Genomic DNA, 25,564 nt, shown 5'->3' with positions numbered 1-25,564 from the left:
ATTTTCTATAATAGTGCTGGATGTTCACATGCAGGGCATAGTGAGTTGGGCACGGTTTCAGACACAGCTGTAGTGCTACATACTGGTTATGATGCTCAAGTGACTCCTATTAGATATTACATCAGTTACAGAGAATAAAAACCCTAAAGTGTGTTAGTAAACTGTTGTGCCACCATGATGCACCAGAGCAGCTTTAATGCCGTTCACGTAAATCCTCTGAGAGACACTTCTGGACACTGTGCATCATCTGAATGTAAAAGATACAGAAGATGTGTCACGATGGCTCCCTCTCCTGGCCTGGACAGGTACCACACAAGGCCATGCACCCTGTGTTTACATTTGGATTGGCCAGGCCACTGCCAAGCCCCTCCGAGCTCCACCCCTAACCTGATTCTGATCAGGGGAAAAAACACTGTAGCCCCTGCTACACCATGTGGACAAAAGTATTGGGACAGCTACTACAATTGTTTCTTCTGTCTCCTGCTTTTGTTGGAGGAACTGTCTCTACTGTCCAGGGAAGGCTGTCCTACTATTTTTGGGGATTTTAGAGAATTCCTGTTAGCAACAAGAACAAGTTAGTGAGGTCAGGGTGTTGGATGATCACCACCCCGCCACTGCCAAGTTCCTCAGAGCTCCACCCATAACCTGATTCTGATCAGGAAAAAAAACACACCATGTGGACAAAAGTATTGGGACAGCTGCTCATTGATTGTTTCTTCTAAAATCAAGGGTATTAAAAAGAGTGTCTCCTGCTTTTGTTGGAGGAACTGTCTCTACTGTCCAGGGAAGACTGTTCTACTTTTTTGGGGAGTTTGGATCATTGCTGTTAGCAACAAGAACAAGTTAGTGCGGTCAGGATGTTCATCCAGAAAGTATTGAAGGGAGCACCATCATTCAAGAGAACACAGCTCCTGGAAAACCATTGCTCTTGGTTTTGGAATATGGGTCTGCCCTCTTTAAGCCTGCCTTTCCTTTTTCATGACCCCTGCCTGCTATTACAGCAAGTATAGGACAGTCCATATGAAAGCTATTCTAAACACACAGCCTGCCTCAGTCATATCATTACAGAATCTGTTGGCAACGGCTTGAGATACAGAACCGGCAAGTGGAAGATGTATATGGACGGAGGTGGTAGAGTCATATTGCAGGATTTTACACAGATATGACTCATGACTCATGTGTTCATATGACGCTGTACTGATGAGAGGTCCCGTACAGCTCCACAGAAGTCACGCAGTGTGGTAGACGTGTTCCTGGCCTGGAGTGGGAATGTCAGAGGAGTCATTCTGCGTGTTACAGTCAGTGGAGCATCAATGGGATTTTAAAGCTGTGATTTTAAGGTAAAATTGCTACATAATGTTGCTTTAATAAGAGGTTGGTCTCCTTTGCAAGCTGTGCCTTATAGGCTGGGCTGCTTTGTAAAGTGATAACCAGGCCCAGACTTATCTAAAAATAATTAGCACAGTATATTAAGTTTATATAATTTCATGTCATCAACAATGGTGTCAAGTAACCGAATAAAATAAATAATAATAATCCATATAATAATAAATGAATCAATTTAAAGACAAAAAATGTTTTTACATTTCTTATACACTCAATTCTTAAGCGAAGAGGAAGCCAAAATGTTAACTGTTAACCACACTGACTAAAGAAAAAAAATCTAATAAAAAAAAATATTTATATTAAAAGAGAAAAATACAGGTCGGTGTGAATTATGACATGACAGTTTTTTTCTTAAATTTAATATTTAATATAAAATTGAATGTTAACTAGCAAAACTAGCAGGAAAAAGAGACAAAAATAATAATTAAAAAAATCTACATACAAGATATATACAGAACTGGAGTTTTATATACTGTAAGGGCAGAATAACCTGATAACCTGCTGTGTGGACAGATGTATCCAACAATCCAAAGGAACGGTCGCCTAATAATGGATAACACATCTACGCTTCTTATAAACCAGAATAAACACAACCAGGCAAGTAGTGCAGACGCTCAGCAAGCACATCAGGATGGCAACAGCTACCACAGTTTCACTGCTTTCGGAGGGTGAAAGGGCGGCTGCAGAGAGACGAGTAAAGCAGGAGAAGGCATCATCACACAGAAAGACACTCTATATATCTAAAACTTATTGTTTAATGTAGAAATCAGAGACTTATTAGACTCCTCACATTGAGTGGATGTTGTCAGAGCTCCACCTGAAGAGAGACGAGAAGAAACACTGAAATTACTCATCGGTTTAGGGCTTTTTTAAGGGGTTAAACAGGCTCATTTTGCTACTGTCCCTTTAAGCCTCATATAGCTATGAGCGTAACCTCTCTCCTGATTGGATGATCTGTATTGTACCTCATTAAAAAAAGCAGTTCATGCTAAAATCAGAGACACATCTAAATGGGGGCACGCAATATGATTGGCATCTTGAAATGGGATTAGAATATGATTGCTTCTTGGTCCCCCTCTCTAGTGTCACCTCATTTACACATTTACACAATATGTAAATATGTAAATACAATGGTTTTCATGACATCACAAAACCAGTGAATTCACAAAGGCCTGTTTTTGCTGGTTATCATCATTATATAGACTGTGTGGCTTGGAGAGTGTACAGCACTTTTTAAAACTTTGACAGTGCTCCCAAGAGGTGGAGGATCCAGGTTGAGAAAATAAAAATCCACCCAGGATTTTGTTCCATCTGCCAATTCTCTTAGAAATGGAAAATTCAAGTTGAGAAGGTAAAGAAGAGTTTTTACTTTCTGGGCCTGAATTATAAGCTTCTTGAAGAACTTTTGGAGGTTCTTCAGTTTGAAACTGCAGAGGAACCTCTTAAGGAACCTTTTTTTAGAAGGATAGTTTATTTTAGAACCTCAAAGCACCTTAACCTCCAAAGAAGATCCCCTCCAAAATATTCCTTAAGAATTGTATCTTCTTTTTTATAGTGTATGCGATGGGCCAACTCAGCAAGAGCACAGATTTTAATGGTGGATGGTGCACAGTATGTGCCAGCCTGATTCTTACCGCTGTCAGCTTTCGTCTTGATGGGCCCTGAGGAAACAGTTTCGACTTTGCTTGAGTTCTGAATGGCCTGAACCTCCCTTTTCACCCTCTTCGCACAGTTCTGCAAAACACAGACAATTCCCAGCTTCTGAAAATAAAGTACCCTGTAAACCGATCATCAGTCATCAGTTACCACTCCGGCGTTTATGCATGGTGTTCTTCCTTATGTTCCTATTGTATTCATTTTGCCTTTTCAAGTTGAAGAGTATGGCACACATTTACACTCCTGCACAACACAGCCACAATGCCGGAGATCTTTACCTCTCATGGCAGAACAGCAGATTCACTCATGCTCAGATTTAAGGGTGTAGGTTCTTAGAAGACATCCTTGTGTCACCTTACATCACTTTACAATACACTCTCAACAATCATGGCGAAAAGATTTCCTCAATAATATCCATGGTTATTCCATAAGATATCCATAATACCCATAGTTTATCCATGTAGAATGTAGATAGGTGTTAATATTAGCTACTACCTACAATATCCAAACATCTGATTAAAAAGAGGACCAACATGTAATGTTTCTATTAAAAAGATACGGCAACCCAGAAGCATCCGTTTGGCTGCAAGATCTGCAAAGATGCAAAAACCTTTCCGTTAAGATGTGGACATTTACTGACTGTCAGTCAACATCCAGCCTTCACATAAAATTAACGTGTTTCAATACCAGCTGTAATTGAGGCCACATTTGTGCACGCCCAGGTCTCTGACTGTGCGCTTCCAAGAAAACAGCCCAAGGGAGGTGAGTCTAGTTACCGGAAGCATGGAGGAACACGTGGATTTCTCACACAGTCGTGTGGCGCAGTGCAGGTAGAAGGTGGAGGCGCTCATGTTCTGACTTTCTAGGAAACGGAAGACCTCAAAGGAGAAACGAGCTTCTTGGGATACTCCGTTCAAGTCTACCACTGTCTGACCATCACGGCTGCACCTGTAGAGAAAGGCAGCTATTCGCACCCATACTTACATTTACCGCACTGATGGGTTTTTACATTGACAATGTTTATGACAGACTCACCCAGCAAAAAGGTTGTAGTAAGTGCTGTTCAGAGGATATGGGTCTGTTGTTGCGTAGCAGCGATCGAGCAGCACATTCAACCTTAAAACACACACACATAGTTTTAAAAATGTCATTTATAAAAACACTCCAAGGCTGTATTATTCAGTAGCTACAGTGACTTCTGTACAAACTGGTGGGGCTGTTTAAAAAGCCTGCTGGATCCATAGGCTTCTTAAGGGGTTAATAAGCATACGGTTTAAAGGATTAAATTAGGGGTGCTCATACTTTTTTATGTCTTCAATGTAAAACTGTAAAGCTAGGCCTATGTAAAACAATGAAGAAACAGATTGAGAAAATGTGATTTAGGTGAATGCTCGACTAAATTAAGTTTATGTAATGAACTGTAACATGCTCTGTAATCAGTCACTATATCATTTAAGTTGGCCTGATTTTGCCCGAGTGCAATGTTTGTGTTGGGCTAAAAGCCAAAATGCTAAAAAAGCTCTAAGAATAAAGAAGGTAAGTTGTTTTCAGAATAAGTTTTTAAGAGTGTGCAACTTTACACCACATTTTATTAATTCTGGTCTCTCACTAGGAGAGGGGGTGGAGTTAGAGTTACTTTTTAGGGGGGCAAAGCAATACTTAGACAACTCTGGGAGTGGACTCCTCCTCCTGTAGATGATATGATAAGTCACAAGCTGGACTCTAGGGGTTTTGTCTCTTATGTCTACGGACTGCTATCTGGACTGTTTAAAGATGCTGCTAAAGACTTGGAGCACACAATTGAGGACGATGTTTGGAAGAAAAGGTGTGAAAATCACACACTTTCTTTTAATGAAGTAAGTTCATTCAGTTTAATATCACTCACTGGTATACTTATATAAAGGTTACATTAAATGAATGTTCAAGAGACTGTCCCAAATGTAAAGTTGGGGTTGGGACTATTACATATGCTGTGGCCTTGCCCTGATCTGAAGGGATATTGCAGATGTCACCATCAGATGTCAAGTGGATATACCCCACCAAATGAAGACTTACTTTACTAGGAGATGAGTCTGTGGTACTAGAACAAACAGAGTGAACCTTAGATTTATTAAGCTAGCACTCCTTCCTGCTAAAATGTATTGCTATTAGCTGAAAATCACCTGAACCCCATAGCTTCTATGTGGATCCACTCAGAGAAAAGATTTAATTTACAGACATCCCAAAACGTTTGAGAAATACTGGGGAGGATTTCTTCTCTACCTTAAATCCAGGACTACATAATTTATTATTATTATTATTATTATTATTATTAATAATAATAAAAAATAATAATACAGTTACTGACGTCTTTTCTGTGACCTGCTCTGTGAGCATCTGTATCATATGTAATTTTGATGTAATGGAAGGGGAAAACTAATAAACATATTGAATAATAATAAAAAAAAACAGTGGTCAACTGTATGTAGTTGTGAGGGCAATGCATTATTGTGTAGTCACATGTAGATATACCTGTTGGTCAGATCTGTTGCCTTGACCTGAACATAAATTCGAGTTTTCAGTTGTAGCCCACCATCTGGTATCTGGAGAGGCTGTGTGTATTGCCGGTTCTTAGACATAAAAAAATTAAAAAGCATTAATTTACCCTGAAAGTATGTGAGGGGGGATATGACATGGTTCTTTCAGTAATAGGTCAAAAGAATTCCAAATGAATTATTTAAAATTAATGATCTTAAAATAAACATCTCAAGATAATTCCCCAAATCCTAAGGATATCCTTGTCCAAATATTTTTTGAAAAGGTATTTTATCTTTTGGCCTCCCGTTCACAAAAACCAGCGCTGTTTTTGATCACTTAAAACAGGACAGGAAAAATTGAGCTTCTAGCACATTCAACATATAAGCGAATGTAAATACTGTTCTATTATAAATATATGACCTGCATAGTGAACTACATAGGGAGTAGTGTGTAATTTGGGATTCTGTGTCGTTTATGCAAGCGTTTTCATCTCTGTGTGGACGGAAATATATTTAAAAATGGAAGGAGGAAAGATTTTTCTCAATTTACATAGAGAAACCTATGCACATTACCCAGCCTGCCCTACAAAGGCCTTGAAAGGACAACGATTTCTATAACAGAGGGGGAAAAAATGTCTGTCAAAGTTTGAGAACAAAGGGCAGATCCTTACAGTGTATAGATTCATGCTCAGTGTGCTGACAAAGCTGCCTCTGTTCTCCTTAACAGTCAGGCTCAGCCCAGACCTGTCAAGACACAATGCAGTTTTTGACAGGACAGTGAGGTCGACGTGGTGGTTTTAAAAAAACAAGTGAACCACAGCCTTCGAATCATACTCACATGCTTACTTCAGTGTTGTTGACCATGTACTGCAGCGGGTAGCGGCAGGAGAACTGATAGAGCAGGTCCTGGTGGTGCGTGATGGGACTAGTACCAGCATCCTGAAGCCTGACGCTTCCAGAAAAGTTGACAAGCTGGACTCTGGAGAAATGTGGCAACTGACCAACGTCCACTTCGTCTACAATCTAACAGAAAACAAAGGCTTGGGGAACACTTGGTTTGCTTCAGTGCTTCTTCTCAGATCCAAGTTAGAGCTGTTTTCCAGCACAGTATTAATCTTACTGAAAATCTCCTACCTCTATGGAGTTGCCACAGAGGGACATTGACTCTTGAGAGATTGAGAAATGGAATTTGAGGACAGGGGTGCTGCCATTGAAATCTGCCATTCCCTGACAGGTTGAAACATTAAATCTTCCATTGAGGGCCAGGAAAGACTCGTTGTAGCCTCTGAAGTAGATCGGACACAGTAGGATGCTCAGATAGATGTTGTTAGCTCCACATGTCACTGTGATGTCTGAGCTGGCTGGAAGATATAGGATAGTGACAGTGACTTACACAGAAGAACATAATTCATAAATGGTGCTTTGAATTTACGTGATTAAATGTTCCAAGTGGTCACACCACAGATTCACCAACGCTATTGCTAAGTTACCCTGCTTTTTCTGGAGGAACTGTCTCTATTGTGCAGAGAAGAAAGCTTTTTACTAGATCTTGGAGCATTGCTGTGAGAATTTGCTTGCATTCAGCGAAAAAGAGCATTAGTGAGGTCAGGATGTTGGATGATCACCACCCCACCTCATCCCCAACTCATCCCAAAATGGAATATCAGATGATATTGGATGGAGCACCAACCACCATTCCAGTGAACACGGTTCCACTACTCCACAGCTCAACACTGGGGGGGCTTTATACCCCTCCAGCCCACGCCTGGCTACAAACTATTTAACATTTTCAAACTGTGCTCCAAATACTTCTTCAGTTTCGGGTTTTAAACTGTGATCTATATTGTATCTTACATGCAGAGTTGAACAGCTTACAGAATGGCAGAAAGTACAGTTTTGAGGGGATATAAATACTATGTTAATTTCCAATACATTTCCGCATTCAGTCATTTGAGCTGGTTCATTGGAATTCACATCTGTGTGTGAAACCTAGCAATGAAATAGAAATTTTCAGTCAGTTAAAATAGAAAAATCTTAGGTTTTATTGACATCGAATTAGAAGTGTATATGACATATTTAAACTGAAAACAAATTTCACAGTGGAAGAGAAAGCCCAACAAGCTGCAAAATTACAACCACCAAACACATCCACCAAAATCATAATACACAGATGTTATTCAAAATTCGAAACACTTTTTAAAGAAACATTCAACAGCAAATTCGTAGATTCCATGCAAAACTAATGCAACTTCAAGAATGCTGCAAATCCAGTCACAACACTGGGTAAAATGTTTTTAGTCCATTAACGTGATGTGAATGAGATGCAAAAATGTTAATATTCAGCAGTTGGTAGTAAATTACTCCTACATTCAGCTTCATATACTAATGTTCAGCTAATTAAAATATAGAGGAAGCAACAACAGTTAAGTTATAAAAGTGTCTGTCTGACGCCTATTCACTTCCCAGTTAAAGAGTTCAGTCATAACACAGAGAAGAAGCATGACTTGCGCAGAAGGCTGCTTTTGCTGATTTTCTTTTCTTTCATGGGCGTCTATGACATGCTAGGCCCTAGGTAATGGAACAACCCACAATACGATTGCAAAAAAATTCAAAACATCGTCAATCAACAGTTCTAAATTCCAGCTTAGCACCGACCTGCAGGCCTGAACGTGGAGTGGAGGCTACACATATTGTAGCCTGTCTGAGCCATACAGTGTCCGATCAGGGTGGTCAGACATACCAGCAATGTACACTGCATTTTCCTAAGAAAGAAAACACACAGCAAACTTACCTAAAGCCAATAGCAAATTAACCATGATGATTAGAGTCTCTTCTTTGTTCTCCTGTTCTCCAAATACCTATTTTCCAAACTGACCATGAAATGACCAGGATGGTAATCCCTGATTTACTGTTCTTTAAGAATGAAAATGCGTTACCTCGTCAGACGGCCAGGAGTTAAACTTCACCTTCCTCTGTGGCTGCTTGGTTCTCATTCACTGTGTCCCGTATTTATATGGCCTTCCTTTAGAGGAGAAGGGCGTGAGAAGGAATGTCACAAAGATGAGGGCAACATGACACCTCCCGGTGATATCCTCTGATGTAGGATCCATTCAGATTGGGCTAAAAAAAACTGTAGATTACACGCACATGCACAAGTAGCAGTGCAAACCAAGAGAAAAAGGTGGCACGTGACACCTAAACATGCCTGTTAAACCCGGAGATTTGTCTTTGCCATTGCAAACATGTGTTGGGAATGCTCGCATCATGGTTTCTCCATCACATTTCATTTTGTGCAGCCTTCAGGTTGGCTTGTTTTACTCCTATTTGCCATGTCTCTATCTTGTGATAGTTCTACTGGCTCTTTTTTTTCTTCTCTGGCACAGCAGGGAAGATCTTGCATTGGCATGCACTGTGATCTGTACCTGCTTTCTTTGCAGAGCTTGTGGTTTCAGCAAAAATGGGACATGACTCAGTGAGCACTGCTGTTGAATGAGAGACTTACTGTCTGTTTAAAGGATGAACAAGGCCAAATGAGACTATGCAACCTCCTAAGACCTCAGACTGCATGTACTGAGGAATGTTTAAAGGGTCTAATGGGTGGTGCTGTTTGGGTTTATAAACGGAAGAAATTATGATTCTAGTAAATTAAGAAAACTTCTGGAAAACCAGATCTCAGCTCTCAAAAGAAGCCAAAAACAGTGGTAACCCGATATAGACACTCAATGCATTGTGGGATGATGTCAAAAATCTTTTTTTTTTATAGTATCTAAAGCAATCAAAATGTTACTATTAAAAATCCTCATTGGTTCAGCTAATTAATAATTTTATGACACCGACATATCTGGACAATGAAGGACACCTTATGCGACAAAAAAAAAAAAAAAAGTATTTTCCCCCCAAACCCTTCCAGTATTCCTTTCATAAATGTCCATGGCAAGTCTGCTGTAATGTATTCTAATACTAAGCATATATTTGGCTGCAGCCATGCACATCCCAAAATAGTAACCTTTTAATAGATATGTATATACTAAAGTACTAAAGTATTTATTTATGTTTTAACCCCTTTAAAAGCCTATGGATCCAGCAGGCTGAAAGTGTTCAATCCTAATGCTCCAGACGTCTGTATAAAATGTAGAACTCTGTAACTCTTCATATGGGATTATGGAATTATTAGTGGCATCAAAATTACTGTCTCTCAAATTGAAATTATGTTTATCACTTGCAAACGTTTGATTGCCATGCAATGTAAGAACGTATCTTATCTCGTAGTCTTGAATTCTTAGATAAAAGACCTGTCTGCATGTTTGGCTGTTGAAAGGGTAACATATACAATTACAAAGAAAAATAATACTTTTCATAAGATCTTGGGATCTGTTTTTAAATTTTTAAGGATACTTGACATGCCTTTTACTGACTTGGATGTTATTTCCATACAGACAGTTTATTTATTTATTTATTTTTCAACTATTTTGTTCTTTTTATTTTTGATTCATACAAATTCTCTGAAGTGAAAAGGTTGGGTAGAGGTGTCTATTGATTATTTTATTTTTTATTTCAAAATGGATATGGTTGTTATATGCAAAAAACTTCATAACAATATAGAAATGACTGCTGGGTAATCCTTTTGATGGAAGTTAATGTAAAATAATAATAGGCACCATTCACTGTACCAAATGACACTGTACAACTAAGAGAATCATAAAGATTCTGGTTGTGTATTATCAGATATTATGTCAGAGACTAAGTTTGAAAAAAGGCAATCTGGAGGAGATCGATTTACAGCTGTTTTTTAAATAAGGAGAGGGAAGTATTAGCATGGAGATGTAAAGGGATAGCGTTCCACAATTTCCACAAGCAGGAAGGCCAAAGAGAACAGAATTTCAGTAGTCAAGCCTAGACGTAATAAAAGCATGCACGATAGTCTTTGTGGCAATCAGGCTTGTACATCTGGACAGAGCAATTTTACTCCATCACTCTTTGCAAAACTGTTCATGCTCTGTCAGGCTACATGAGCATCAGGTGGGAAAAGCCCTTTTAGATCTAGCCTCAAATTCTCTATTGGATTGAGGTCTAGGCTTTGACTCATTAACCTCAATGTCTTAAATCAATTTCTGTGGAGCTTTTGCTGCATGCTTGGGGGGGTGCCATGTGTCGACATGAGGCGGGAGTGAAGCCCCCCAGCATTCAGGCTATAAAGCAGTGGCTCTGCACTTCCTGGAGTGATGGAGCTTCACCCAGTACTTTTGAAATGGGCTAATGAGCTGAACTAATGGTCCAGTAATAATCAGCTTTGTGGCTAAATGCGGTCAAATCAAAAAGCTAGAAGCTATTTTCTGGACATACTGCAGCTTCTTCAACCCACAGACAGGAAGGCCAAATAGAACAGAACTGCAGTAGTGAAGCCTAGATGGAATAAAAGCATGCACAAGGGTCTCAGTGACACAGCGAGAGAGAAATTAGCTTAGCAGTGTTCTTAAGGTGGAAATGCGCTGTTTTAGTAATGTTTCTAATGTGACCGTTTAATAACAATGTAGAGTAAAGAATAACACCAAATCCCTAACCTAGGCTATGGGAGACATGGGATAAACTCATAAGTAGGCAGGCTGAGGTGTTAAATTCTTGTCAGGGATGCTGGAAAGTTTTTATTCTAGTAGTTTCTAGAATGTTCTCTGAAAGTTGTTTCCATGCTCATATTCCAATCAGGCACACCAGACACATAAGCTCTATTGTGAACAATTCCTTAATTTGTATTTAAAACCCTGTTTTTATGAATATCAGCTTTCAGTGGACATGAGTTCCACAACTGCTATGTGGTGTCTGGTCCTAAGGGTGTGTGTTTTCCACCTCACTTTCCTTTATGACTAAATTCATCACACCCACCATACAATGCCTGCATCCCTTTTGTGAGCCAGTGGGCCTTTCCCTGGATATACTTTCCATTGTCTCTTGGGATACTGAAGATATCATGGTTTGGTTTCAGTGTGCGGTGACTGGTGGCAGGCAGTGATGAGAGTGTCGCTTTGTCTTGTCTTGTCTTTCATCTCTCTGTCATTCTTCATCTGATCAATTCAGATCTCGCTGATGCCCTCTTTGTGGCCAGCTGGGTCTACAGAGCTCTTTTAGTGCTGATATGGAAGCAGTCTAGAGTCAGAGTCCCATAGAGCATTGATGCTAATAGAAGCCAATATCCATTACTTCTTTCCGCATTCGAGGTGCACTATGTGTAAAAGTACAAACAGTACAAAAAGTCTCCAGACACTTGTTCTGATTAGTGAATTGGGTACTTTAAAGGTGCTGACAGGGGTGTTCAATGGTGCACACACACAGCCAAGAGGGTTCGATGTCCTATTTTTCAATTTGAAATGAAATCATTGTAAATCAATTTTTTTTTAAGATTGTATTTTAATCTTATGTAAAATAAGTGATTGCATAAATATTCACCCTCTTCAAGTCTGTATTTAGTAGATGCACCTTTGGCCACAACCACAGCACAGAGTCTGTGGGGATAGATCACTATTAGGCTTGTACATCTGGACCCTGCAATTTTACTCCATTTCTCTTTGCAAAACTAGTCATGCTCTATCGGGCTGTATGGAGATCAGGTGTAAAAAGCCTCAAATTCTCTATTGGACTGAGGTCTGGGCTTTGACTCGGCCACTCCCTTCTCTGGGTTTAAAGATGGCTTTGGCTGCATACTTGGGGTCATTGTCCATCTTGCCTAATGCCAAACGTCAACATGAGGTATAGAAAGCCCCCCAGCATTCACGCTGTGGAGCAGTGAATCTGCTCTTCCTGAAGTAATGGAGCTCCACCAAGTACTTTCAGAATGAGCTGGAGTGTGATTTATGATCCAGAGCTAATCATCCAGTAATAATCAGCCCTTGTGGTTGAATTCAACCAAATCCTGTTTGCCCAGATGTTCTTTCAAGACACATGAATCCAACCACTGCCGATAATGAAATCTCATTGTACACTTCATTCAACATGCTTGGAGGAAGAGTAAATTGCATTTGGGTTACAAATAAGTCAGGTCAGTTTTGAGGCTGGTTAACCCCTCTTAGCAATTGTAAAATGAGCATCTTCCTAGAGAGATCTCTCTCTAGTGTCTTTCCCCCCAGTGTTTCAAAGTGTGGATTTGGCATAAGAGATTTGAGTGGTGGGGGAAGAGGGAGGGCCATTCTATCGTCCCAGAAAGAGCAAAGGCAATTACGCTCTTTAGGACTACTGGCCACAGATGTCTGTGGTATCACCAGGGAACAAACTCACACTCTCCTAATGAGAGCCTAATACTTTCATTATTGTTATTGCTCAGTCATAGGACCCTTCTCAGTACTGCACAGAACCCTTTTAGTTAAGGGTATAGAACAGAACAACTGTACAACGGGAATGGTGAAATAAAGACAACACAATGAAAGACATTACTGATATAATATACAAAAATGATCATTTGCATATCTGCATTCATCATTAACTGTTGGTCCAAAGCTAGTCACCAGTTCTTAAAAATGATGCTAAAGATATACAGCTCACTTGACTGTGAGGCAAATCAGTTGAGATTCTGAATTGAAAGTTTTCTGTGTATTTGGAGCTTCTGGAAAGTGTATTTAACTGAGAATTGTCACTTTTTATTGTTTTAGGTCATCAATCGTTTGCATTCTAGCAAATATGATGAAATGCAGAGTTTCTTACTTTCAGGGAATGTTAGGAAAATTGTTATCTTAAAGAAATACTTCTCTGATAATTATGGACTCCATTGCACAGTACCTGTGGTCCCATGTTAGATGAAGGAAAATCTGTGGTTCCATTTCTCTAAAGCTATGAAGCTTCCATTTCTCCATTTCTATGAAGTATTGTATGTGAAAGACATGAATTTTGGCTGTAATTTCCCACCTGTTTGCTATAGCTGCACTGTCATTCTCTGCAGCCCTTTCTTACCAAACCAACCAAACAACAAGGAAGGTGCATAAAACTGTTCCCAAGACACTGGCACCCGGGCTGTGTCCTCGTCTAGCCTGTACGAAGGCCGAGATCCACATTTACAGAGTCTGTGGTGAATGTCAGAGGTCTTATTTTTCAGGATCAATCCTATTTCCTTCATTCTTTCTGTATTGATATCAAACTGCCCATTATTTATGACGCTTTAGACAGGTTTATGACAAATGCAACCAAGCGGCTCTAATTTCCTTTTATTGTGTTAGATAACGAAGCAAAGGGCAATGTCTTTAAGGAGTGTTCGGCCTGATTACGCTTTAAAAGTACAACCTGTGATTTTCCACGAAGAAATGGTTTCGCTGTCATTTGTGCTGCTGTAAAGTTCAGCGGAGAAACTGAGAGGTGTGGTATTGCTTACTTGGAGATTAAGATACAACAACTTGATCAAACATGTCTTATTGAGCTTTGGCTGCTGAGAAGATTTCCTTAGAGCTCTAGATTGCTCTGGAGTGAAGTTTTACAAGCCATATGTGAATAAATCACAAATAAATAAATAATAATATAAATAACTGTAAAGTTCATTGTACATATTGTGTGTAAACCCATTGATTATCACCTGCAGTTTAATTGTAGCCTTCTCCATTGTCCACAATGGACTCAACACACAGGGCGCTTCCCATGATCACAGACCTGATATTATCTGAGGTAATGCACCCTCTCATGTTCTAATTAGAGCTAAAAAAAACTCACATATACTACATGGATATAGATATATAGATATCAAATATCTAACTGTGTGTAGAAGTTATATATTAGTTATGTATAGTTATATATATTTTTTTAATTTCACTGACTCCACAAACTGCACTGCACTGGACATTATTATGCTATTATTTGAGATCAAAAACAGCTGTGAGTTACTACCTTTCATTCTTACCTTAATAACTGTTTCTAAAGCATAATTTGTACAAGGCCGCACCCTGTTAAGTGTCATCTCTCTGGATACTAAACCATGTCAAAACAAATGACCCATGCACTTTGTCTTTGGACTTATATCCTACACCTGTGTCGTGTGTGGCATATTACAAATATGGTCATTTTTCACATATTTTCTATTAAATTGTTTCGAATATATTGTTATTTACTCAATATTGCCCTTACCTAGTTCAAACGCTTATTTCTCAATTGCACACAAGTAGTTATTAAAGAGCCGGCTAGATGTTTTTAACTAGAATATGATCCACCATTATTAGGACAGCCTGGACGAGACGAGCTCTACGCTTTAACACTGCTGACACATGAAAAGAAAGAAGGAAAGTGGAGTTCTGACTGAATGTTGGGAGAAGGACCACGCCCAAACTCCTCCTCCAGGCCCTCAAGCACCTTATATAACCTTGTGTCTCAGTCCAACTCAGCGTCAAACAAACGTTGCACCCACCTCCACCATCACTCACCACACCAACAGGGGGCCTGGCTCCTCACACAGACCACAGGAAAGCCAACCCGGACTCCAAGCCAAAAATATTCAGAGTCCACCCTGTTAGGAAATCCTCTCGTTCTATCTTGGAGCATGGTCCGCACCAGCAAAGACTGTGTAACTGTTCAAAACTTTAGCCTCAACACGAAGCCCATATCCTTAAAAATAAAACAGCTTGTGCCTTCAATACTGACGTGCAGAAACGGCCTCTGTTCTGATTGTCTACCCTGTATTGTGCTGAAGCTGCGTCCCGAAGTCTAGAGCTGCTTTCCAGTTAACAGGGTCCCTTATATTCCTTAGACACTGGGCATGGGATGTGAGTGAAGGGAACAGCAGTTCAGGATGCTCTGCAATGTCTTCGCATATGAAGGAACACATACACACCGATGGGTAAACCTTCCTGCAATGTCCAGCAAACTGGCTGGACTTCACACTGTGTAGGTGGAGAGCCCATAGCCCATACTGGGGTGCATCTTAGGCTGCAGGCGAGGAAGGCTGCTTTGCTTTTTTTGTAGGATCCTTTTAATAAGACATGCATCCTTAGTTTTTGAGAAATCCAAGGAGGCAACTAGTGTGTCCTTCAAAGCCTCCAGACAATTTTGAAAGGACTACACTATATCTGACTCAAGTTGGGTGAAATACGGGTTCCCATCACATATACACTTTAATGAATAGGCTTCCATTTCAAATTAATAAATGAATACATGCTTTTCTCTATTCAGTGTTGAGAACTTTTGAGAAAAACGTATCGAGGAGGAACACAATGCTTTACCATGTTCTATCATGGCTATAGAAGCAAAGAGATTGCTACACAATAATTGCCACAAAATGTCAGACGTGGTCTCTTTTCTTAGCTAAGTACTCACAGTCTACGTTAAGTGTTAGAAATGCGCGACTCGTGAATGAATCGCCTTTGTGAGTCGGTTCGTTTTTAATAAAACGGACGAAACTTCAGATTTACAACAATTTTTCCAAAACTGTGTTTTCGTTTTCTCTCTTTTGACTTCTTTTGACTGTAGCTATCATCTTCTTTCGATTACGAGTTGAACGTTTTATTCTTTGAAACGAGCAGTCCAAAAGAATCGGATCGGGGAAATGAACAAAACGTTCCATCACTGTAGGCTCAACGGGAAGAATCGGTTCACTAAACTGAATCGAACCTCCCATCAGATCTTTCTAGTCAAAGATCCTTCTGTCTTCTGCCCGGAGTTGTGGTGTGTTACTCGGAACTCCTCCAGAATCGTGTTCGCGTCTTCCCATTGGTCCTCACGGATCGCACGCTGCATTTGATTGGCTGTGTCTTGGACTCGGCGTTCTCGACGTTTCTGCGGTGTCTTTAAGGGGACTCGGGGATAGATGCTGCAGGAGCCCTTCGGACTCTGTCAGACTGAGACACAGAGCCAGCCTCACCGCAGATCAGCTGCTGAAGAGTCGACTGTTGCCAGGTAAGAGTTATGATTCAGTATCATGAAGTAGACTGTTCACTAGTTCACTAGCGCTGTATTTTGCAACAGCGAGGCAGGTCTGATGGGAATTTAGGCCGTGGATAGTTTTCTAGATTTGACGAAACCGCTTGTTGGTATGTTGGGATTGAATGTGGGAATTGCTGGAAGGTCCCAGAAGCTAAATCTTCACTTCCAGGCCGGTGGATGTTTGGATTCGCGGCGTCAAAAATGAGCCGAAATGCAGGGAATGTTCTAGCAGGAGGATCCAGGTCCTGACGGAGTGAAAACTGCCCATACAAGGCAACTCCCATCTGCTCTTATGTAATGTTTGCGGAAACTATTCAGGACGCGGGCGGTATAAACAGTGGGGCCAGGTCAGCTGCTCACTGAACTCGCTAGAGGTCAGTCCAGTTATTGTGTGTTTATCAAATGAAAGCGAAACGACAGGGTCGTGAACTCTCTGTACTCCCTCCACTCAAACATCAGCTCTCTGTTTAGCTGAAGGGAGCTGGACCCCCCGCCCCCTCCCCCCGTTAGGCTGTTAATGCCAGAGCATCTATCTGCAGTAGAGACAGCTGCTGTGGCAGTAAGGGGAGTCCAGCTGACGGTCAGTGAGTGGAAAGAAGGACCAGGGGCTTAGTAAACCTGTCAGCACCCGATCAAGAATAGACTGCAAGGATAACATCGCTCTCCAGGGATGAAAACACAGTACGGAGCAAAGATGCCATAAGTAAGGATGGGCGGATCGATACTGAAATATCAGTCCTGACACTTCGTGAGGAACACAGAGAGCGAGCCCACTTAAACACAGCACTACCTGTTAGAATTAAAACCACTGTGTTGGCTTAAACCAGCAAACTCACTGCACTTCATGCTCATTATTCTACACTCAAAATATTTAAGGTTTCTCGCTCCAGTTTACAATCTAGAACCACAAACTTTGCAGGATTGTGAAGAAGAGCGTGTGCTTCTGGGATTGTGGGCTTATTCGCATAGAAGATGAACAGCCAAATCTTAAGGACAGTAGAAGATTACTGCCACTGGTGATGTCACACTGAAGACCTCCCGCACTGACACTCACAGACAGTCCATAAAGACTCCCGTACAGTAATGAACAGTTATTACACAGTAGTAAAGAGTTATTACAAAGTAACAAACAGTTATTACACAGTAATGAACACTTATTACAAGTAATAAACTATTATTACACAGTAATGATCCATTATTACATAGTAATAAACAGTTATTACACAGTAATGAACAGTTATTACATAGTATGAACCATTATTACACAGCAATGATCCATTATTACATAGTAATAAACAGTTATTACACAGTAATGAACAGTTATTACATAGTATGAACCATTATTACACAGTAATTAACAGTTGTTACATAGTATGAACAGTTATTACACAGAAATAAACAGTTATTACACAGTAATAAACAGTTATTACACAGTAATAGACATTTTTTGCACACTCTAATGAACAATTACAGTTGATAACTCTCAGTTATAGGCAGTACATATAAACGCCCATACATTAATAACCCATCATTATGCAGTAATGAACTGTTATTACACAGTAATGAACAGTTAATAATTACAACAGTTTCATCTTCAATCAGTCAAGATCAAATTTAACTAAAAACTACTTAATACATGTTCAGTAAACTAAATGAACATCATTATTTTTGATGGTGAGAGAATAATTAAATCTGTAGGGCAGGAACTACCTTACCTCCCGAACTCCCTTCTTTACTCTACTCACAGACAGCCACACCATATGCACTGAATTCTCTATAATGAAAGATCATCATCATTTTTAATGTCCACATTATTACCCGTTTCCACTGCATAAATAGGAGAATCCTTGTTTTTGCATGCACTGCAAAGATGTTTACTAACCTTGGTTTCACTTGGATCAGATCAAGGAGAAAATGAGTGGCATAGCCCGTCCCTTATTTACAGCAGAGAAAGAAAACAAAAGCTCTGCCTGTTTTGTGTCATCCGCCCTAAGTGAACCTGACCAGGAAACTCAGTGTACTCTCTGTTCGCAGAAAGCAGAAACCATGTCAAAGGGACCAGCAGTTGGCATCGACCTCGGGACCACCTACTCATGTGTGGGGGTCTTTCAGCACGGCAAAGTCGAAATCATTGCCAACGACCAGGGCAACCGGACCACGCCCAGTTACGTCGCCTTCACGGACACAGAAAGGCTGATTGGAGATGCTGCTAAAAACCAGGTTGCCATGAATCCCACCAACACAGTGTTTGGTAAGTCTCACGATTGCCTGTGGACGTAGATGCCTGTTCTTTGTTGTCGTTCTGTATTCAATTTCTCTTCCTGTGTTCATGTGTAGATGCGAAGAGGCTGATTGGACGGCGATTTGACGATACAGTTGTCCAGTCAGACATGAAACACTGGCCCTTCACAGTAATCAATGACTCCTCACGCCCTAAAGTCCAAGTTGAGTATAAAGGGGAGACCAAGGCGTTTTACCCAGAGGAGATATCCTCCATGGTGCTTGTGAAGATGAAAGAGATTGCAGAGGCTTACCTCGGAAAGGTGAGAGGTCACTTTAAGGACATGAACAGGTTCAGTCTAACTTACATTCTCTTTGTATTTCATTTTTTATGCTCAGGATCATGGTGTTTACTGAAAATGCTAAATAATAAAGTTATAGTAGTCATGAAGTTTGTAGTGTACAACCCTTTGCCTGCCTCAATGTAATTGTTTAAAAATTTAGATTACTGGGTGAATCCTTCCACTTCCCTAAATGATACACACTTAGTTCTCTGTAATGAATAATCATTACATCACTAAACACTCAATTCATGCCGTTTAATCTAACATTCAAATATTCAGGTTCAAATATTACTGGGGAATTTAACAATACTGCCCTTCATTTCACATTCTTGTTCCCTGCAGTCTGTCACAAATGCAGTCATTACGGTACCTGCGTACTTTAATGACTCTCAGCGTCAGGCTACAAAGGATGCAGGGACCATTTCTGGACTAAACATTCTTCGAATCATCAACGAGCCGACTGCAGCTGCCATCGCCTATGGCTTGGACAAGAAAGTGAGTGTGCTGTCATTTACATCATTTACCCTTGACCTAAATGAGGTTCTAGGTTGCAAGGGTTCTTTAATCTATAAATTTCCAGCCACCGGGGTGGCAGTACCCAAGTGTAGGTTTTTAATCCCTTTAGTTATGAAGCATAATTGTACTGCTTCCTAGTTGCTTTATATATATATTTTTAAACTTGTCTGATAATGACAATGAATAAATAAGCATCCCGCTTCTGGTACTGGGAATGTAATGTGCCTTTAAGAAACCTTACAGACCAGTGTTTGTTTCTTGATAAACAAAAAATTACCTGTACAGTATCTTTTTTGGCAGTGTATGGAATCGTGGCATACAAAAACAATGCTTAACCTCTTGGTTTATTACTCAGTTATTAATAGAACATACAAACTATTATGAATTATTTGGAAACAGTTTAGATTAGCATATTTTAAGTCTCACAGGGTTCTATTTTATTTTGACTATTTTAACTTATGTTACAGTTGGGACTTCCAACTTGTAATTCGTGCTTTGAGCCACCCCTAAACGACACACTGTACACATGCATTTCTAGACAAGCTGAGAGATACAGAACTGTCACTAAAAGTAAAAAAAAACAAATCATGTGGACTGGGGCAGTTTTACATGAATATAACTCATTATGCAGTTATGCAGCATTATGCAGATCTTGTGAGTTTTATCTTGTGTCGCTTTACCAGAGTTACATACTGCAGTTAGGAGAATGCTGAGCGTGGAATGAGAATGACAGAGACGCTATTCTCCATTTTACAAGAGAGACAACCATATTCCCAATTAGTGTTGTGCACAGATGGAATTTGGCTTCCGACTTTAACCCATCCGTGCATTGAACACACACAAACACACCAGTGAAACACACACAGTGACTGTGAGCACACAGAGATGGTGAAGAGCCTTGCTCATGATCCTAACAGTGGCAGCTTGCCTAGACTGGGTATCAAGCCCACAACCATGTCATCAATGGCCTGAAGCTCAGTGTCGCGTCACAATGATTTTAAGGGAAAAATGCTACATATTGTTACTTTAAATTGTTCATTATTATTCCTCTGGTTCTTTTATATGACAGAGAACCTCTTACAATGGTTCTTTAAAGATAATTAGCAGCAAGAAGGGTTCAAAGAAACCTGTTTTCCCCCACTTTCATCATTGCCTGTTCCCACGCAATGGCTAGAAGTCCTAGACCCACACTGGGAGGGTGAAGGCAGGCACATTACACTGCCACTAATACAATGTTATTGAACAGCTTAGCGCACTCATGGAATTTTAATTGCTTCTATAAAATGATCCAGTTGTTCTGATGATATGCAGTCAATTGCTAAGTGTTGTTTCATCCTTCCTGTGCAGGTGGGCTCGGAAAGAAACGTGCTGATTTTCGATCTTGGTGGTGGCACTTTTGATGTGTCCATCCTCACCATTGAAGATGGCATCTTCGAGGTCAAGTCCACTGCCGGAGACACTCACCTGGGCGGTGAAGACTTTGACAACCGCATGGTCAATCACTTCATCTCTGAGTTTAAGCGCAAGTACAAGAAGGACATCAGCGACAACAAGAGGGCGGTGCGTCGTCTGCGGACGGCCTGCGAGCGGGCCAAGCGTACCCTGTCGTCCAGCACTCAGGCCAGCATCGAGATTGACTCACTCTACGAGGGCATTGACTTCTATACCTCCATCACTAGGGCTCGCTTCGAGGAGCTGAACGCCGACCTGTTCCGGGGCACCCTGGACCCAGTCGAGAAGTCTCTCCGCGATGCCAAGCTGGACAAGTCCCAGATCCACGACATTGTCCTGGTCGGAGGGTCCACACGCATCCCCAAAATCCAGAAGCTCTTGCAGGATTTCTTCAATGGAAAAGAACTCAACAAGAGCATCAATCCGGACGAGGCTGTTGCATATGGCGCAGGTAATGTGAATGAGGATTTGACGGCTGATTGCCATGGTCTCAGGCAGCCAAGAATTTATTTATTTGTTTGTTTGTTTATTTTTGCCCTGCAGCTGTCCAGGCAGCTATTTTGTCAGGAGATAAGTCTGAGAACGTCCAGGACCTACTGCTGTTGGATGTCACTCCTCTGTCTCTGGGAATTGAGACAGCTGGTGGAGTCATGACCATCCTGATCAAACGCAACACCACCATCCCAACCAAGCAAACACAAACGTTCACTACATACTCAGATAATCAGCCTGGTGTACTCATTCAGGTGAGATTGATGGATTGGAATAGGACTGGAATAAGCCTGTGTAAATGTTGTTGTAGGTTTAGGTCAGTTGTCATGAAGAGTTTATGTAGGTGTCATGTAGCCTTATGAATGGTGCCCTGCAGTGAAGTATCATTGTATGTATATATATATATATATATATATATATATATATATATATATATATATAGCATACAAACAATGCCCTAATGAATAGCGTTGCAATAACTAATATATGATCAATATATTTCACAATATTTCTCCTCTCACAATGTAAACTGTACAGTCATAATCTTATCTGCACAAGCTACCCAGCAAATATTTAGAATCAGTGTTGAAATTATGCTTATTAGCATATTTATGAACATCGTTTAAGAGCGATTGTTCGCCGTGTAGCTTGTTCATTTGGACGTTTGTCCATCTGTGTTTTCAGTTCGTTTGTACGTTTGTTCATCCATCTGTCAGTGCAACTGTTCATATGCCTGTTCATTAATCCATTTATTCATTCGTTTGATCATTTGTCTAATTGGCCAAGCCAGCATTAAGTGTGTGTATTCCAGGATGCAGTTCCAGCATTACAGTGAATCTGAAGCTTGCTGATGGATAATGATTTTAGCGAGTAATGGACTCAGCAGGGGTCTACAGCACCACCTGCACACGCAGCACGCATTTCACTCATTTCTCCCCACCTCACTGCTGTGTTTAGTTCTGCTGAGTAGCAGGCTGACAGTGTTAAAGGGATGTCAAACAGCCATGTTCAGAACATTAGGACCATGCAAATGAGGGACAGGTCAGATCAGCAGTTTTTAAACTGGGTTTTATCAGATGTAGGGGTTGTATTCTGTCTTGTTTACTTTCATCCAGACTTTTTTTGTTCTCTGGAATGTAGCTTAAAAATACATTTGAATACAGTATATTAAGTATACATTATATTTAATGCTTAACTGTGGTCTACCAGGTTTATGAGGGTGAGAGAGCCATGACTAAAGACAACAACCTGCTGGGGAAGTTTGAGTTAACAGGCATTCCTCCTGCACCTCGTGGCGTTCCTCAGATTGAAGTCACCTTTGACATTGATGCCAATGGTATCATGAATGTCTCTGCAGTAGACAAGAGCACTGGCAAGGAGAACAAAATCACCATCACCAATGACAAAGGTAGAACATCTGTCATGAGCTTATCTACCTTGAGTGTTGCAGAGGTTTTGTTGTCACAAGAAATCCAATTGTTAATCCGTCTCATTCTCAGGTCGTCTCAGCAAGGAGGACATTGAACGAATGGTCCAGGAGGCTGAGAAGTACAAGGCCGAGGACGATGTCCAGCGAGACAAAGTGTCCGCCAAGAACGGCCTTGAGTCATATGCTTTCAACATGAAGTCCACGGTTGAGGACGAGAAGCTGAAAGGCAAGATCAGCGATGAGGACAAGCAGAAGATCCTGGATAAGTGCAACGAGGTCATCAGCTGGCTGGACAAGAACCAGGTACGTGCTCTTATGCTTGGCAGTGACACAGTGAAGCTGAAAAAATAGCATGTACTTAAAAAAAACAGTTAGCTCCAGAATGTTCTTCACAGTCTTCAGCAGTAGATAGTTCTGTGCTTTTTACTGCGGTTTTACCATCTTTGCAGTGCTGTGTAATTATTAAATATCTTTGATCTTTATTGAAGATGTAGCTTCCAGGCAAAAAGTTACCTTTAAAAGATTCAGTTCCCCCAAAATAGACCCTTTTGTCCTGATTAGACCCTGCTTTTAATGAATTGAGTCAGATACTGTATGTAGAGCAGCTAACATATTGGGTTAATATTGCTACACTAGCATTAAAAAACATTTGTCATATTTTCATACGTGTTGAATTGAAATACTGTAAGTAAACACCAGAAGGCAGTTTAAGCCATTATTAATTAAGCCACTTATTAATATTCTTATGATTATTGTAATTAGAAGTCTTATTGTGTATGCCTTAATTCCTTCCACAGAACCACAGAATTTAATATGCCATGATGTGTTGAGAGATGAGCATTCACACACATCAAACCACCGATGCTCACACTGCTCAGTGCACTTTCTCCTTCTGGACCAACTAAGCAAATAAGCTGATCAGCAACCAATACAAGTAAATCACAGTCACAGTCGAGCCACACTGAAGATTTAATACTTGAACGTACAGGACAAGTAACAGCTGGAAAAAATAGTACTGGGCATGATTACATTCATTATGTTTTAAAAATATATTATTACATAAATATTATTAAGCAGCTTTACACTCTTCTAAATCCACAAAGGGGGTTCTGTGAGCGAGGCCATATAAAAAATACTTTTGATTAAATTAGGAACCATGTTTGTAAAACTGAAGTGTGAAGAACCTTCAAATTGATAAAGCTTTTTCATGTGAAGTGAAATTTGTCTTTACTTCTCCTGGAGCCAACAGTGGTTCTTCTATGACAGTAGGTTCTTCAGCAGTGGTTCTTCTAAGACTGGAGGTTCTTTAGCAGAGGTTCTTCTAAGACTGGATGTTCTTCAGCAGAGGTTCTTATGAGACTGGATGTTCTTCAGCAGTGGTTTTCTATGACTGGAGGTTCATTAGCAGAAGTTCTTCTAATACTGGAGGTTCTTTAGCACTGGTGCTTCTAAGACAGGATGTTATTCAGCAGTGGTTCTTCTGTGTCCAATCTTTTTTTATATTTAATTTGTTGGAATTTTTCCTCCCAGTTAAGAACCCAACACTCCAACACTAGTAGGGTAACAACTAAACACGTCTCCTTCAATACATGTGAAGCCACCACACTGGCTAACAGACAGCTTTAAGAGTGATTAAGGGAGAGAGTGCCATCTACCCACCTGTAGAGAGAGCACAGCCAATTGTGCTCCGGCCTGATGTGCATTAGACCACTGATCCACTCTGAGCGCTGGGGTGTATCTTATCCACAAAGGGTCGGTGTGGCTGCTGGTTGTCATTCCAGCCAAGCAGGAGCACATGTGCTCAGTTGCTTGAAGACTCACCGATTGATTAAAACAGTGGAATCAGTGTGATGCTTGTTGTTTAGAATGAAAACCTGCAGCCACACCGGCCATTAGCAGATAAGATTGGATGCCCATGTTCTATCACATCACTCAAAAGACTCCATGTAGCACTGCAATTGCCAAGAGTGTGACAAAACAAAACTAATACAAATAAAATCTCAAGAACACTCATCTGGAAAAGTCCAGTTTCCCCGCCTTAATGTCTTCGTTTCTCGTTATGTTTGTGCAGACTGCTGAGAAGGATGAGTTTGAGCACCAGCAGAAGGAGCTGGAGAAGGTGTGTAACCCCATCATCACCAAGCTGTACCAGAGTGCAGGAGGCATGCCAGGAGGGATGCCAGAGGGAATGCCCGGAGGGTTCCCGGGGGCTGGAGCTGCACCTGGGGGAGGATCTTCTGGACCAACCATTGAAGAAGTTGACTAAACCGTTCTTTGGCGTCTTCAGCTTGTTCCTTTGTTGCACTCAGTTGTTGTTCTTTGGTGGCATGTTTCTAAACTCAGCTTAAACTCTATAAATGATCTATCAGACCTTTACTTGTGACCACTTGTGAGGTGGCGACTTAATGTAAAGCATTGGAGTTGACGTCTAAGGGATATGTCTTTCACTGTGTACTTTCACTTTTCTAACTGTTAGAGAAGCACGTTTAGCCACTGATGTTGACCTGTGTTGCGTTTGTGTTTCACCTTCTTATGTTAAATCTCTACAGTAAACTCACAGATCTCTGGAGTATGACGAAGTCATATTCAGTGCCCTTAACAATAAACAGCTCAAAGTTCTCTAAGTATAATCTGTTTGATACTCTCACTTGTCTTATATCCTCAGAACTGAG

The 25,564-nt window shown here is 40.6% G+C and overlaps 2 protein-coding genes across 3 annotated transcripts; one reads left to right on the top strand and one right to left on the bottom strand.

The window, feature by feature from the left end:
• Positions 1–1,929: 1,929 nt before the first annotated feature.
• On the bottom strand, positions 1,930–15,061 carry LOC140565745 (zona pellucida-like domain-containing protein 1). Its single transcript, XM_072691794.1, has 12 exons — positions 14,945–15,061; positions 8,495–8,580; positions 8,214–8,320; positions 6,693–6,919; positions 6,397–6,581; positions 6,230–6,302; positions 5,554–5,651; positions 4,078–4,158; positions 3,819–3,990; positions 3,021–3,120; positions 2,177–2,203; positions 1,930–2,066 (listed from the first exon to the last, which is right to left on the bottom strand). The coding sequence occupies exons 3-12, from the start codon at positions 8,314–8,316 to the stop codon at positions 1,930–1,932; spliced, it is 1,203 nt and encodes a 400-aa protein (XP_072547895.1). The 5' UTR covers positions 8,317–8,320; positions 8,495–8,580; positions 14,945–15,061.
• Positions 15,062–16,288: 1,227 nt separating this feature from the next.
• hspa8b (heat shock protein family A (Hsp70) member 8b) lies at positions 16,289–25,511 on the top strand. Of its 2 annotated transcripts, none has more exons than XM_072692188.1 (9): positions 16,289–16,412; positions 18,474–18,690; positions 18,777–18,982; positions 19,346–19,498; positions 20,867–21,422; positions 21,515–21,717; positions 22,673–22,871; positions 22,963–23,195; positions 23,690–24,947. In XM_072692188.1, the coding sequence occupies exons 2-9, from the start codon at positions 18,486–18,488 to the stop codon at positions 23,702–23,704; spliced, it is 1,770 nt and encodes a 589-aa protein (XP_072548289.1). In that variant the 5' UTR covers positions 16,289–16,412; positions 18,474–18,485; the 3' UTR covers positions 23,705–24,947. The 2 variants fall into 2 exon arrangements, with proteins under 2 accessions (XP_072548289.1, XP_072548288.1); XM_072692187.1 differs by lacking the exon at positions 23,690–24,947 and adding an exon at positions 24,964–25,511 and having other exon boundaries at positions 16,290–16,412.
• Positions 25,512–25,564: the final 53 nt, after the last annotated feature.

Source organism: Salminus brasiliensis, chromosome 11 (assembly GCF_030463535.1).
Source record: "Salminus brasiliensis chromosome 11, fSalBra1.hap2, whole genome shotgun sequence".
NCBI lineage: Eukaryota > Metazoa > Chordata > Actinopteri > Characiformes > Bryconidae > Salminus > Salminus brasiliensis.
The sequence above is the reverse complement of the archived record's forward strand: the minus strand, read 5'-3'. Positions and strand labels throughout refer to the sequence as shown.